Here is a 17,250-nt window from a genome sequence, read left to right as displayed (position 1 = left end):
AGGGGAACTCAGATCATAGGAAGAGTTCTGGGTTTAAAAAGGACAACCAACAGTCGGGTGAGAAACCCAAATGTAAGACCTGCCAGAAACATCATTTTGGAAAGTGTAGGTTTGAGTCGAAATTGCAATTGCATGCAAAGCCTAACGGATGTGGGATTTGCAAGTCCAAAGAGCATAAGACTTTGGATTGCAAGAAATTGAAAGATGCAACCTGTTAAGGTTGCAACGAAGAAGGGCACATAAAGACCAATTGCCCTAAGAATCCAAAGAAGCCTGAAGAGGCTAAGAAGACTAATGCGCGGGTCTTTCAGATGAATGCGCAGGAAGCGGTACAGAACGACAATGTGATAACAGGTACTTTTCTCATCAATGATGTTCATGCTAGAGTTTTGTTTGATTCGGTTGCAGACAAGTCTTTTGTAGACAATAAATTTTGTAAACATAAGGCCCAAATATGAACTATAATACCCAGCCCAATATTTCCGTGGTTCATTAATCAATTGAGAAACCCGACCTGAAAATATTTTCAAAAAATATTGTCACCAATTTTTTCTCAATCACACATCCCTTTATTCCGAATATCCTAAAAAAAGTTTAATTAAGATTTTTTTTGGAAACACACTTTTTTTACCAAGTTGGGATCACCATGCTAATTTAACTTTGTCTGAGGGGGGCAAGCATAGTTAATTGCGCTAACTGAATAACTTCATTGTATTTGAACTACGTTAACACTCACTTAACCACACTAATCAAATAAGTTTGCTACCTTCCCTAAGTCTGTAAGTATGCTATATTTCTAACTTCGCTAATAAGATGGTTACAGACACTAACTACGCCAAATTGACGATTATGGGCACTAAGTTCGCTAAACCGACATTTACTAGCAATTATGTGTGCTAACGCGACTGTTTACGAAACTGAACTCAAATTTAACCTCAAAAACTCGACCAAACACATCAAAACCACTCGTCTCTGAACTGTAATCATCCTACAAGCTTCAAGTAAAAATCACACCTAATTTGAACGTCTCTAAGGTGTAATCAAGAGCAACGGTGATCCAAAAGGTGATGAGTCCATTCCGAATCGAGCACCATGCTCTGATACCACCTGAGAGTCCCCGTGACCCCCTAGGACCGATAACACATACAACGCATTACTTTTGATTGAGACAGAAGCATAAACAAAGAAGATTGAAGAAGTAGAAAACTCTTTTATTTATAATAAACACAACTTCTAACTGTAAACAATCTGGATAAACAATCTTAGACATTAAGTCCTAAACACACACTTCATGTTATCTCTCACATGCTTAATTCAAATGTTACACACACACATAGCATCACTAGGTACCCTAAGCACTTAAGTGCACCATTCCATCTTGGAGACTTAATTGTATAGCGATAGTTACAAGGCTTGGTAGTGCACTTACACTTTCCGTAATAGGGTTGTTGGTGTGATTACCACAATACCTCTTCTTAGGCCTTACCAAGATCCATAAGGGTGGGCGGGGTGCCCACCGAAATCCATTCGGTAACCCTCTTGCCGCATAGGTGAAGGTGCCGCCATCATGTTCGGTGAAGAGAGAGAGGCCAAAAAACGGTGGGGAGCTGCCGAAGAGGGGGGAGGAGAGAGGGAGAGCTTGACCAATTAAAAAAAAAACCAATTCACCTAAGAGGGGAGTGCCGCCATCAAAAAGGGGTATTAGGGGAGTGTTAGAGGGGAGTTGGCGTGCCACTTTCGGGTTGGTTATGTGTAAGAGGGGGGACTCACCTAAGAGGTGAGCACCCCTTACACCCAAACAAATGGCCCATTTTTATCTATTAATTACCTTTTTTCAGTTCTAAAATTACGAATGCTATTGAAATTTTGGAATGTTACATAGTATAATACAATACAATCGCTTAACCCGTATATATTTATAGTAGGACTTGGACATTGATCAAAACTTTACAAACTTGTGCATTTTACATTATAAAAATTTTATATAGAACTTTTTAGACGTCGCTTAAGTTTTGAGTTTGACACTAAATCATAGAAGAAAACTAGACTTTTACAGTGAGAAGAAATATTACTTGACGTAGGGATATTCATGGTTCAGTTTAAAATTATAAAATTGTCAAAACTAGTAATTGGTTCGGTTTTACAGTCAACTTTTTTCTTTGCTTTCGGTCGGTCGGTTTTCAAAAAAGATTCAAACATAGCAAACGATTTGGTTTGCGGTTTATATCAAAACCCGGCCGGATAAACCCGACCGAACCATTGGTTTTGATTTTTTTTTCTATTTTAACTATTTTATATTAAATATATTTTATATATTTTAGACTTGGGAGTAAACATGACTAACTTTAATTTATACTTTATATTAGGCGAAAACTAAATGCCCAATCTTAACTTTTAATCTCTGACCTGGCTATTTAATTTCTATCACTAAAGGGCTAATGGATTGTTTGGCATCTTTTGAATGTGTAAATGCTGAACTAGTAAGAGGTCTGAACCAGTAAGAGAGATATTTGAACCACTAAGAGCTAATATAATGCTTAACCGTTTAAAGGCAAATGTCTGACCAATTCAGATAAGAGAACTTAACCATTTAGACTCAGTAGAATGCTTAACCATTCAGAGACAGATGTCTGAACCATTCAGACATCTGCTCGCGAAACAAACAGTCTAAACCATTAAATGTTGAATCAGTAAGAGGTCTGAATCATTAAGAGGCTCATTAAGAGCTAAACAAACAATCTCTAAATAAAAAATAAATAAATAAATAAAAACCCACTTCCTGCTATCTCCTTGAAGTAATATCAAACCAAATAATCAAAGAAAAGCAAATGTGTCAACAAAACAAAACTAGTTTAATACCCGTCCGTTGGACGGGTTACGCTAATGTAACAAACAAAGATAATGTATATTAATGGTATTTCGGTTTGCTTCTCCTTTTCCTCTTTTCCATCTCCTATTTGAAAAATTACAACCATCTAACTTTTCCTTTTCTTTGTTTCAAACCACTAAAACTCATTCTCAAAAAACATTATCCAAACACATTACCCCACGATGAAACATTTAAATATCTCCAATACAGATTAAAACTGATTTTTATTACAATTAATTGTGTCAATTAGTTTTTGACCTTTAACTTTTGATGTGCAATCAACTTTTCAGTGTTTCAAGAGTAATATGAGAATATTTAATTCTTGAGACCACACGGTGTAGGCGTGGAATGGTGGCGTAATGGCCCTTTTAACCGAGAACACCACCTTTTGTGGTGGCGTGGTAGTGAGGGCGGGGAGTTTTCCACCGGCGTAGGGTGTATTTGGGTTGTGAGGTGGAGGCTCTTGATTGATGGGTGGATATCGGATGTGTTTTGGTTGATGTTTATTATTAGTTTTTTTTTTTTTATAAAAACGCCACTAACCACGCCGCTTCAACTCCTCCCTTTTTTGCACCACGCCACTTTTTTTCTTACGTGTGCTGACGTGAAAGTCACATGTCGAATAACGCAACTCTTTCATGCCCCCCCCCCACCGTATAGTCTAAGAAAAGTAGAGTTGGTGTGAATGCACCTAACACTCATGACCCATTCATCAAGAAAAGGGTTGATTTAGGTAATTTTTGTTTGTCAAAAGAATATAAGAGTTAACTTGGGTCACTTAAATTATACAATTGGTAAAAATAGGTCACTCCTATAAAACTTGCTAGTTTAGAATGGGTCCAAATCGGAGAGCACCACCGAACCACCACCAATGTTTGCTGCCACTATTTACCGGTCATCCTTGAGACCTTGACACAACCACCACAATCCCCTATCACTTTCGCCACCACTTGCACAAAAACAAATGTAGTGGATGAACCCAATTTTTGCTTCTTAGTTTTCTAAAGTGTGTCTCCTTTTAACCCAAACCAAGTTGAACTTTTTTAAAACCACAATTTACCCGATCTAGGCATCCAGGCCACCGGTTTTGCGATGTTATATGTGAATTACAAAAGGATAATATGAATAGAAACCACCTACGCAGTCCTATATACTATTTTACTATTAAAGCCCATCAGAAAAGTAACAAATAGATTTAGCAAGGTTTTTGCTGAACCCATATATTCAAATAGATTTATATCTTCAAATTGTGAAGATTGAGAATTAAGTAATGAATCAAAAACAAATGAATCTATTTACTTCCACGATTAGGACTCCTTAAAGTAGGACACTGAGCATGAAACCATTAGACCGTGGGGTATGGTGGGGCTTGGGTTGGGCTTGGGTTGGGGCATTTGGTGACACGTGGAATGGGAGCCCCCCCACTGCCTGGTTACGTGTCCGCGGGGTATGGCGGGCCATTGGTTGGGCTTGAGTTGGGTGCACCGCGTGGCAGAATGTTCAAAAAAAAATTACAAAAAAAATTTATAAAAATCACACAACATTTATAAAAAAAAACCTACAACTTCATTAAAATTTTAAAAATTACATAATCCTAAAAATTACATAATCCTAAAAATTACAAAAAAAAACTAGAGCGTTAAATAAATTTCAAAAAAGTCGATCTTGTCGAACGCCTTTCGCCCCTTGCCTCGAAACTCTATGTTCGAATGGACAAAAGGTGTTAACAGGTCGGCGACGACCGACCTAACATAACCCAACCTGTTTTGACCGGTAAAAGATCACCCAATTTGACACGAATCCATTGCAACCCATTATCCAACCTGCGCAAATGTTGTTGATGGTTGTGTGCCTATACAGCAGCTGCATGTCCTAAATTAGAGAGAAGCCCTTTGTCCTAATCACTATGAGGTTCTTCTCTACTCATTTTTTTCTTAATTTAGTATTACCCTCAACCACAATTGAAGAGAAAACCAAGTAACACGACATTATAATATGCATGGTGGGTTTTTAAGAGCATGCATTTGTATTAAATAATATATTTATGAAGAATATTCTAAGCCACAAGCAATATGCCAACATATAATTATTATAAATTACTATGATAGTTGTTTCATATACTACACTAATGCGATTATGTGAATATATGATCAAGATAACTTCACAAAACCTACAGTCTACTATCTTAAATTCAAAAGATAATATGAAACTGAACTTCAAATAAACAGAAACATTTAAAATTGATTCAGTAGACTCACCCTCACCACCTTGTGGATCCTCTTTTGGGTATTCATCCAGAGGAACAACTATAGCTCTTTCAAAGATCCGGGATTTCGAATGCTTAGCAATCAAAGGAAGCCAACATGCATTGTACCTGAAATCGAGTTAACCAAGATTATGATAACTTGTAAGATGTACTTAAAGACCCGGTCGGGTCAAACCTGCAAAATAACCAAGCATCAAGGGAATCAATTACATTAAATTCCATATGCAGGAGGCTTCAAGGTTACAAATAATATGATAAAAAAGACATTGAAAAAATAAAGGTAATGCTCTAAACAACATACTTAATAGACAACTAACCTTCAATACTTTTGCAACTGAAGTCATGCTTGCTTGATCCACACTAATTTCCCAGAAATATAAAAAGATAAAGAGTATAAGAAATAAGGCAGATGGGATTGTAAAGTTGGATGAACTTTGAATCGCTGCAGGGTTAAAGGGAACAATTGAAGAATGTAAATCTAAGAATGAGAATGGAAGGTTTGGGGACGAACCATTAAATAACCTACGGGAGGTGCGGTTTTGGTAGCAAGGATTTAGGATGAGAAAAGGAGAGTGGGTTAACCGACGATGAGAAATAAACCGCCCACAACTGCCACAACAGCAGTTAAAAAGTGGAGTTTAAACGGTCAGGATTTAGTTTCAGCAATATCTAACGGTGGAGATTGATATCAATGACGGTTAGGCTGCGTGGGCTTAATATATATATTGGCACAATCCCTATACTAAACATACATTTTAGCCACAAGAAGGTGATATGCTTGAACCATCATTACGGGATTGCTTACTTTCACAGAAAAATTCAAAATTGTGGTAGTCTGATATGCTACAAATTCTTGCAGACTCAAATGCAGATTCAACCTGTGAAATTAAATCAAAGTTTTCATGACATAAGTGACAATTTTATAAAAATTTTTATACTTTCACAGGAGCTGCTTACCATTTCCCTTGAAGAATCACCATCGTAACTCATGATATGATCTGATAGACTCCCATAATTTGTAGAATCCATCTTTAAAAATTATCTCCTGAATAAATCCTGGTGTTGGAAAACACCAAGGCATATCTTTCTCCTTAGTGATAGCACTGTGGCTGTGCATTTTTATGGATTTCAATAGGGATTTTGCTTTCCACCAACACCTTTCAACTGCAACTTCATACAACCATCTCTCTAGTGACACCTGCATTTATGCAAACTGAAAGCGAAAGAAACTTTGCCTTTGTGATAGGGGTGTGAATTTCTGACACGACCCGAAAACACGACTCGAAAATTGTTTATTGACATCTATCATTTTCATTAATATTGTTTTGGTGTTATCTTGTAGATAACCTAGAGCGTTAAATAACCGAATCAACTTATTCCGCCGAATCAACTTACAGAATCACCTTGTGTACAGTATCCCACGTGTTTGGATCAAGCGCCAAGTTGGTATCAATTTTCAGGGATATGTCAAGTGCGTTCACCAAGTGTCACTGTGCCACGCTGCATACAACAAATCGCACACTATAAATCAGAATGCCTTTTCATAGAGTCACATAATTTTGTTTATGATATACAAATCAAATAAAGGAAAATTAGGTTTTAGGCTTTTACCCGAGTCTCAAACTTTTGGAAAATTGACAAAATGTGGTTAGGATGGTCACCATATGAATCCGAACCCAGCAACCTAAATTTTGGAAAATTGACAAAATAATATTAAAAAAATCAAACCTTATCCCTAGTATCTTCAGATTTGGAAAATTTGACAAAAAAAAATATTGAAAAAAAATCAAACCCTGTCTATATCTTTAGAAATGGATGAATGAAAACCTTTAATTCTTCAAATCATTAGTTGGGTGAACAGGAGGCTTTACATGCTTCACATTCGTAGTGCTGTCATCTTGACAACAATTCTGTTTCTAGAGCACACCTATATCACTAAAACAAAAACCCTTCCGTTAATCGAAGCCCTAACTTTGAGATGAATGAAAAGAAACAAACTTGTACCTGAAGAAGACGGAATCAATAAAGCAAGATCATGTGTTGGAAGGGTCGTGAGAGAGCTTGATTTGTGATTGTATCAATTATCAGCACGCAATAGGAATCAAAAATGGTTTTAAAGAGAGAACGAAGAGGGGCTGGCTCCGTAGAGAGAGAAACACATTTGGTTTGGGGAAGAATAAAGGTATGTGACCCCAAAACTCTTGAAATAACCTATAATTCACCAAACTGAACTGAACGTGGGAGGAGAGTGGCAGCGTTTGGGTGAGAGCACTACCCAGGTTTGTAGGAGGTTCTGAAAATCATGGGCAGAATAATGAGGATCAAAATCACCAGCAGAGAAACTGCCCTGAACTGCCATGAGAGTAGTTATTTTTGTGAGTTTAAGTGGCTGAGATTTAATCTCAGTCAAATCCAATGGTGGATATTGATTTAAGAGGTGGTTAGACTTAATGGGTTCCATATATATATATAATTTTGCAAATTTTTTATCACTATACCCGATCTTAGTTCTTCAATCTATCACTAATCCTTAATTTATGAAACTTTCCGTATATTACAAATCTCAAACTGGAAAATTAAATCGGAACCGGTTTGGTTTTTAAATTTTAATAGTTCAGTTTCGGTTTTTATGAACAAAATCTGTTACTAACGATTTAGCTTATGGTTTTATCTAAAAATCATCAAAACCATATCGTAAATGCTCAACCATAATAATTTAATCATATTCTCAAATTTATTATTTTGATTTTGGTTGATCTCACTTTTCTCTATTTCATTTATTGTTTTTCAACCAATCCAACCATTTTCACCTTTTCTCTCATCAAATAATGACATTACATTAATGCTAAATATTATTCACCTTCATTTCCTTATACACAATTCAGAAACATATCGATGATTAAAATTGACTTTGACTTTGAAGAATATCGTTGACTTATAGAGTTAATTGAGTTTGACTTCTTTAATACACATTAATGTTGCATTTAAGAGATTTGGTTGATCATATGTTGCAATAGTACTATAGTAGCCCTTTATGACTATAAATACCAAAGCTACATGTCAACGTATACATCAAGAATCACCAAATTCATTCCTTGATAATGAATTACTTTCAACAAATATTTTTCATCTTGATTATGATTCCTCTTTTCTTCAACCTCTTCATGGATATATGTTTAGCTGAAGATGGCCAAAAGACGGTCGGTAATTGGCTAGAGATCGCGAGTCCAGATGATCCTCAGGCGATAGGGGTCGGGGTGTTTGCTGTTGACGAGCACAACAAAGATACGAATAGTAGTTTGAAATTTGAGAGAGTAGTCGATGGTTACACCCAAATTGTCGGTGGAATAAACTGGCGTCTAACAATCGAAGTTGAAGATGTCAAAAATGTCACGAAATGTGAGGTTCTGGTTTACGAACAACCTTGGCAAAATTTTAAAAAACTCGTAGACTTCAAGATGGTCTAGTCAACAACGTTTACAAATTGTTCAACTGGTTTCGTTTTTTAGTTTTATGTAGTATGGACCGATAAAAACGTCATGTAGCTTAATTGTTCAATTTTCAAATTTCAAGCATTTGGTTTTGCATCCTCCTATATACAGATTTGTGATTTGTGATATGAAATTTTATCGTTTTATAAAGCGAAGCCTTCATTTTATTTTCCTTTTTTTTTTCTCATTGTATATTATAAAATTTTTATTTTTAACTTATACATATTAGTGATAAAAATTATCAACTCTTCAATCACGGATAAATCTTTTGATGGCGATAGTATGCGACGGTGAAAGTTCATATGAAGACCGAACGTGAATAAAGATTTCACCAACGAACCAAGGCTGGTGTTAATATATATAAACTATAAAATTCGTAACCAAGTACGTTATTTAATGTTCAAGTGTTAAGCTTTGAACACCTTTTAATACTTTAAAAAACAATGTATTTACTTTATATATCATCTTTAAAAGATAAACTATCATTTTTTATCTGACTTAAACTAAAAATATTATGTATTGCGTTTCTAAATTTATCATATTACTCAACTTAAACTCACAATATCACGTATGCTACATATAGTATGATATGTTGCATATATGTGGTATACATTCCATGTAATATATGATATATTACATATATGCAATATATGATATATAATGCATATATATAACATAAAATACATTACATATATATCACATCAATATATATAACATATAATACATTACATATATAAAATATGATACATTGACAATTATAGAAAGAAATCTCAAATTAGTTAAAAAAACTAAGAAACCCAAATAAATGGACCTCCTTTTGCAACGTGTAACACCTTTTTGCAGACGTGTTAATAACCAGAGGTTGTCACGTGTTACGTAACAGCTTTTACTTTTTTAGAAGAGTAAACTACCATTTTGGTCCCTGTGGTTTGGGCACTTTTGTCATTTTAGTCCAAATCTCAAACTTTTTAAATCTGGGTCCCTGTGGTTTCACTTTTATTGCCATTTTAGTCCAAAAGTGAAATTTGACCAGAATCCTCAAATTAAACACCTTGTTTTGTCCTTTTGCTCAGGGATATTTTTGTCATTTTAAACACTAATATATATATAAATAAAATAGAAAATCCTTAAAACTCAATTTGATTATATACAGTAAGCATCATCCCCATCCCAACATCTGTATCTGTTTCTTCTTTCTTTCTCACCCCAGCAACACCACCCCTCTTCTTCTTTCTTTCTCACCCTAGACATCACCACAAGCCACCACAACCACCACTTCTTTTCTCTTTTTCTAACCAGTTCAGATGATTGGTTTATTCCTAGTCTTCACAGTTTCCAGATCACAAAACCTAATCAAGTTATCAAACACTTCTTGAAAGTTATTCTCCGCCGCGACATACAACGCCGTAGCTCCGCCATCGTTCTGCATCGCCATAAAATCAGAGATCGCCGCCGTATCAGAACCTTCACCATCGTTCACCATCAGTTTCACCGATTCTAGGTCATTCGATCGTACGGCTGTGAAAAACGACTGGTGCGAGATGAATCTCACTGATCTCGGTGACAACGATGATGATAATTCCATGATTATCTACGGATGATTGGAATTCGAAAGTTTGAAACCCTAGAAACCCTAGCTCTATGTGTGTGTGTATCTTGTTTTGTAAATGAAAATTCAACGGTGAGAAGAAGAGAGGATCAATAATTGCGTGTGGGGTTGGTTTGAGTGATTAAAGTATTGAATTTGTTGGTGCTAATTTGTTGTTTGTGATGTGAAACGTCATGAGGTTTGAGTTGAGGGGTTTGAAATTGATGGAAGGTTCTTTTACTGTGTTTTTATGGTTGTTGAAGCTCTGGTGGTTAAGTTTGAAGGTTTTAGTGAATGAATTGTTCTTCAAAGAAGGTCAAAGATGCTCATACTTCAAGTCAAAGATGCTATTTTAAGTTTGAGGATTTTCTGCTTTATATATATATATATATATATATATATATATATATATATTAATTTTTAAAATGACAAAAATACCCCTGAGCAAAAGGACAAAATATGGGGTTTAATTTTTGGTCAAATTTTATTTTTGGACTAAAATGGCAATAAAAGTGAAACCACAGGGACCCAGATCTAAAAAGTTTGAGATTTGGACTAAAATGGCAAAAGTGCCCAAACCACAGGGACCAAAATGGCAGTTTACTCTTTTCAGAAAAAAGTTGAAAGTCTGCAAAAGTTGTTATATGTAACACGTGGCAGTCTCTGGTTGTTACACGTAAGACAGTCTACAAAAAGGTGTAGCACGTGACAAAATAAAGTTCATTCATTTCGGTTTCTTAGTTTTCTTAACTAATATGAGTTTTCTTTCTATCCCTCGTTCCCTCCCCTATGATACATTACATATATGTAGTATTAAGTTTATTTGTATTCTGTGACTATACACAAATAGTTGCATATAATCATCACTTTATTACTTATGGAAAACCATATACATCATTAGCTTCTTAAACAACTTTTGAAAGAACGATAATTTATAATTATATATAAACATATAGCTACCAAATCGTTATTATGGGAATCCAATATATGTCGCAATTACTCTTAACACCGTTTTAAAAACATAAAACATCGTGTAACCTATATTCTAGAGTTCATAAACCTCACTGTTTTAAGATTCTTAGATCTTAATGTGAGATCCATCCATGTATCTTAATATAAAACCTCACCCTTAATTTAATCTTTCATGTGAAGTTCATTACTTTACATTACAGGGAAGGTCACTATTTCCCGATTTTATGATTGACTACTTTTACACCTAGTGATACACCTTATTCACCCACCCACCGTTTATGATACATCCAGTGTGTCTTCTGTTTCATGAATTTATCGCACAATCCATTTTGGTTCACCGATATTCAAGTTAAATACCACATAATACAGTTTGTAATTAGTGATATAACCATGTTCAATCTTCTATAGAGTATGGACAATAAAATTACAAATTGACTTTTGTTCTTATGGTCACAACAAGTTTATATTTACGCTTATGGCCTAAAGTTGTATTAGAGGTAAGTCAACGCATCACCAAAGAATTTTTTAAATATTGTAGTATGGAAAGACAATTACATTACACCACAATTTGTTATATTACACATTTATTGTTTTTACTTACTTTTTACAAAATCATATTTTAATATGTATGGTGTATTCTATATATCTCTATATTTATAAACATACCAAGAATTTGAATTATACATGTTAGAAAGATGTGTTAGATAACCAGCTATTAAATGATATTTGGTTGACACTTCACTATTTTTGAGAAAAATTTTGAATTTAACAAAGTCATAAAACACCATAATCTCAGCCCTAAAACATACTTAAAATTCACAAATAACATAGTGAAGATCACTAAAACACAATATCAAAACTCTAATAGTACTTAAAAACTTCAAACACACCATCGTAAAACTATGAATATAAAATACAACATGATAATCAACATAAAACACACTAATGTTAGTCATTCGATAATCAAAGCCTTATCATCCAAAACACAACATAAAACCCACAAATATGGTGTTTTAGTAATCTTCACTATGTTATTTGTAGGTTTTGAGTGTGTTTTATGGTTGACATTATGATGTTTTATTACTTTTTACACTTTGTTGGAAAAATGGACTTTGCACACACACACACACACACACACACACACACACACACACACACACACACACACACACACATATATATATATACACATGGTTGTAAAAATCCCGACTAGTCTCTGATTAGTCGCCGATTAATCACTAATCGGAGGTTCACCGATTAATGGCCAATTTATTGCTAGGCGGTCAATGGCGGTCCTATTCTGGCCAAACGCCGGCCAAATTTCAACCAAACCCTATAAATTCCTTCCAAATACTTTAGATAAATGGTTAATGAGGGGTTAAAACATGTCTACTTTAAAAAAACCACATATAAAAGTGTGTGTGTGTATGTAACTAAAAATTACATATAAAAATCTCAATCTGATTAATTCCGATTAATCCCTGTTAATCCCGATTAATCGCTAGTCGGTACCCCACCGCCCGACTAGCGCCTAGCGATTCTTATAACACTGTATATATATATATATAGGGGAAGGTTCTATGTAGAACACTAAATATTACGATAACACGCAGAACAAAATGAATCATCTATTTCTTTTATCCTAAAAACCTAAAAAGTAAAAGAAAATGTTACAAATGTAAGATTTATTGTTTCTCACACTAGAACTCAAAATAAAATATGAAAATTTCAGTTTTTATATAACCTACATATATGAAGGCTATGTGTGTGTTAAATTACCTACATGTATGTAGGCTAGGGGCAAAGTATAGAAGGGAAGGGAGCGGGCGCTCGACCCCCCGAACTTTTCGCCCAGTAGTGTTATATATGTAGTTTTCGTATAGAAATTTTTGGGTGTATACGTTTTCGACCCCCGAGTTCTATAGAAATTTTTTGGTATATACGTTTTCGACCCCCCCCCCCCCCCGGGTCATTCGGGTCAAGCTTCGCCACTGTGTAGGCTATGTGTATGTAAAAATATATGGCCATTTTATGTATATATAATACACATATGAATGTAAGAAACATAAAATTTAAAAAATATAAATCTAAAATCCCAAAATTTAGTGATTTAGAATTGTTCTTTTTGTTCTCGCGATAATTAGTGTTCCGTAATGATCCTCATTTTATATATATTTTGGCAAATGTTTATCACTCCTAAATTATGTCAAGCTACTTCTTGTTTGAGATTGACCCAATATCTCCCAATAAGACTAAAGGGTGTGGGGAACGTTCCAGGGTCGTCCACACCGCCCCCCTTTGATCCGTCCCCATGTCGTGACGGGCTCACCTTTTTCATATCCAACACACACACACGCACATACATCTTGTATATATAAAGAGTCTCATCATCTACACCCTTGGCTCATCTCTTAGGGCTCATCCCTCACGCCTGATGTTCATATCCAACACACACATACATCTTGTATATATAAAGAGCCTCATCATCTACACCCTTGGCTCATCTCTTAGGGCTCATCCCTCACGCCTGATGATGTGGCTGCCTACGTGGCAGATCATCCTTAACGGACTACCATTCTTCACGCCTTATAGTTTAAGAAGCAAGAGCATCAACCAAATGGGCTGGCCCCACGTTAAACTATTAATATTATTATTAATATTAATGATGCAATGAATACATGTGATGTGCATTTCTTTAAATGCCATAAACAATAGTATAGTATTTCATACATCCATTTCTATCGCCAAGAAGTCAAGTAACTAGAAATGGCATACAGTCACCATGTTTCAAAATATGTCATGATCATCCTCCCTCTTCTGTCAGGTGTTCTTCTTGTAGGGATCTCTTTTGCGGAGAACGGTCAAAAGACGGTTGGCAATTGGCTAGAAATCGCTAGCCCAGACGATCCAGTTGTGATAGAGGTAGGAAAGTTTGCAGTTGAAGAACACAACAAAGAGGCAAATGATACTTTGAAGTTTGTCGACGTTACAAAGGGTGACACCCAAATTGTGGGTGGCATGAATTGGCGGCTAGCTATTGAGATTGAAAATAATAGTTCGATTAAGAACTGCCAAGTTTTTGTTTATGATCAACCTTGGGAAAATGTTAGGAAACTGGTGTCATTTAAAATCATCGAATGACAATCTTTTTTCTTTTTTCTATGAGGTATTAAATAAAATAATGTTTCACATGGATTAAATAGTCGACAAAACATCTTAAAGAGACGAAAATAAAGCATTAATTGTTCACAAATTACATTCGTTTCTATTGTTCCATAAATGACAATTAAGAGCTTTAAGAACACCCGTACTGGCTCGTGAATTCGGGCTGGATTTGCCCTAAAACGCCACAAGCACCGCCTCCAAGAGCGTTTTCTTTCGAATTTGGCTTGGGCGTTTCCATTAAAATGCCAGGGTACTTGATTGTTTCGAGATGTTACCGTTAGAGGTAACGATAATAAAAAAATTAATTATTTTAATTCACTTTTTTCACCTATTTAAACCGCAACTCAACCCAATATTTATACACTCTTGATATGGATGTGTAGGCAACAAATCCGCAGCAAATACGGACTTTAGAGCTTTATTTATTTTTACCATTCATTTGTTTTTTAGTACTTTTTCATGTCTTGTCTTTATTTTTTGAGTATTTTTATTAGTGTTAATGTTTTTTTAGTTAACGAAATATTATTTGTTTTAGTTTCCTAAAAAAGAATAGAAATTAAAAATAAATAACGAGGTAATGATTGAATGAGACATTATACTATTACATATAATGCCACGAGTGCCACGTGTCACTTCATGTTCGAATGAGAGGCATTATGATAATATCCCACTACACATAGTATAAGTAAACAATTACGTGCAAACACCTTGTTAAACCAATTTTTAATCCTTACTAGTTGATTTTCCGACCCCGCGTTGCGGCGGGGATCCAATGTCTGTAAAATGCGTGCCGACAACGGCAAGGGGATACCGAATATCAAAACATAGGTAAAAATGGCGTAGTAACGATAGATACTCCGTCCTAAAAACGATTTTAAATAATCTAATATAGAATAGTAGGACCCACACGTCTTACACGTTGGAAATTCGGTTGTTTTCAGTTCAGTTATGACGTTACTAACACATTAAAACATGGATGAGCTCGGTACCAGTAATGGCACCGAAAGTACCGATCCCGAAAATGCTCGGTACTATACGGTATGGTATGGTATTTTAATGTAAAAATAAGTAAATACAGGTATGGTGCTAGACCGGTGTCGAACCGAAAGTAACGATTCTGAAAACGCCAAAAGGTGGGTATCAAATTGGTACCGAAAATGATTTGGTATAGTAAATTTGGTACCGATTCGATACCGGTTTGATTACAGGATTTGATATCATTTGCTCATCAATAATTTAAATATCCAAGTTAATTTTACATGGTACAATTCATTCATCACATAAAAAGGAAAAAAAAAGAAAACAAAAAAAGTTGTGTATATAAAACCTCATTCAAATGAAATACAATTTACTTACCATGTGTATGAAAAGCAATCTAAACGATGCAATTATTTGCGTTGCTACGTGGCAGGAGCTCAAAGGTGATGTTAGGGATGAGCTCGGTAGCGAAAACCCCCAAAAGTGGTATCGGTACCGAATATACTTGGTACGGTACCGGTATTTGAGGGTAAAAACCGGTACAAAAAATGTCAAAAGTCGATACCGAATATGTACCGAAAATATACCTGGTTTGGTAAATCTGGTACCGGTACTGATACCATTTAGTTATCTCTATCTATGTAGTGTTAATATAATTTGCTTATGTTTTTAATATATAGGTAATACTGTTCATTTGCTTATGTTTTTAATTTTAATATAAGGTAATTGGTACGGCACCGGTACGGTACCGGTATTTGAGGGTAAAAACCGGTACAAAAAAATGTCAAAAGTCGGTACCGAATATGTACCAAAAATATACCTGGTTTGGTAAATCTGGTACCGGTACTGATACCATTTACTTATCTCTATCTATGTAGTGTTAATATAATTTGCTTATGTTTTTAATATATAGGTAATACTGTTCATTTGCTTATGTTTTTAATTTAACTAGTTGATTTTCCGACCCCGCGTTGCGGCGGGGATCCAATGTTTGCAAAACGCGTGTCGACAACGGCAAGCGGATACCGAGTATCAAAACATAGAAAAAATGGTTTTTAAATAGTCTAATATATAATAGTAGGACCCACACGTCCTACACGTTGAAAATTCGGTTGTTTTCAGTTCAGTTATAACGTTACTAACCCGTTAAAATATGGATGAGCTCGGTACCGGTAATGACATCCAAAGTACCGATCCAGAAAATAATTAAAATTAGGTACCGGCACCAAAAATGCTTGGTACTGTACGGTATGATATTTGAAGGTAAAATGAGTAAATACAGGTATGGTGCTAGACCGGTGTCGAACCAAAAGTAACGATTCTGAAAACGCCAAAAGGTGTGTACCAAATTGGTACCGAAAATGATTTGGTATCGATACGATACCGGTTTGATTACAGGATTTGATACCATTTGCTCATCAATAATTTAAATTTCCAAGTTAATTTTACATGCTACAATTCAATTATTACAGAAAAAGACAAAAAAAAAGTTGTGTATATAAAACCTCATTCAAACGAAATAAAATTTACTTACCACGTGTATGAAAAACAATCTAAATGGTATACTTGCGTTGCTACGTGGCATGAGCTCAAAGGTGATGTTAAGGATGAGCTCGGTACCGAAAACCCCCAAAATTGGGTACCGGTACCGAATATACCTGGTACGACACTGGTATGGTATCAGTATTTGAGAGTAAAAACCGGTACCGAAAATGTTAAAAGTTGGTACCGAATCGGTACCGAGAATGTCAAAAGTCGGTACTGGATTGGTAACGAAAATGTACCTGGTTTGGTAAATTTGATACCGGTACCACTTGCTTATCCATGCATAGGGTTACTATTCACTTGCTTGTAAATTTAATATATAGGTAAATTATTACAGAAAAAGACAAAAAAAAAGTTGTGTATATAAAACCTCATT

The 17,250-nt window shown here is 35.2% G+C and overlaps 1 protein-coding gene and 1 long non-coding RNA gene across 6 annotated transcripts; one reads left to right on the top strand and one right to left on the bottom strand.

Moving 5' to 3' along the window:
• Window positions 1–4,412: 4,412 nt before the first annotated feature.
• Window positions 4,413–7,495, bottom strand: LOC110916363. Of its 5 annotated transcripts, none has more exons than XR_002579683.2 (7): window positions 7,140–7,495; window positions 6,963–7,070; window positions 6,747–6,819; window positions 6,093–6,635; window positions 5,453–6,013; window positions 5,128–5,243; window positions 4,413–4,732 (listed from the first exon to the last, which is right to left on the bottom strand). It is a non-coding gene; the product is annotated as an uncharacterized LOC110916363 (long non-coding RNA). The 5 variants fall into 5 exon arrangements; XR_002579684.2 differs by having other exon boundaries at window positions 4,504–4,721; XR_002579682.2 differs by lacking the exon at window positions 4,413–4,732 and having other exon boundaries at window positions 4,941–5,243; window positions 5,453–5,495; window positions 5,647–6,013.
• A 6,457-nt stretch (window positions 7,496–13,952) lies between these two features.
• On the top strand, window positions 13,953–14,327 carry LOC110919644 (cysteine proteinase inhibitor 1). The gene has a single exon (XM_022163909.1). The coding sequence runs from the start codon at window positions 13,953–13,955 to the stop codon at window positions 14,325–14,327; it is 375 nt and encodes a 124-aa protein (XP_022019601.1).
• The last annotated feature ends 2,923 nt before the right edge of the window (window positions 14,328–17,250 follow it).

The sequence above is a fragment of the Helianthus annuus genome, chromosome 16, assembly GCF_002127325.2.
Source record: "Helianthus annuus cultivar XRQ/B chromosome 16, HanXRQr2.0-SUNRISE, whole genome shotgun sequence".
In the NCBI taxonomy this organism is placed as follows: Eukaryota; Viridiplantae; Streptophyta; class Magnoliopsida; order Asterales; family Asteraceae; genus Helianthus; species Helianthus annuus.
The sequence above is the reverse complement of the archived record's forward strand: the minus strand, read 5'-3'. Positions and strand labels throughout refer to the sequence as shown.

Excerpts from the sequence above, each read along its gene's own strand:
- LOC110919644 (XM_022163909.1), top strand. The coding sequence starts at position 13,953 with ATGGCATACAGTCACCATGTTTCAAAATATGTCATGATCATCCTCCCT.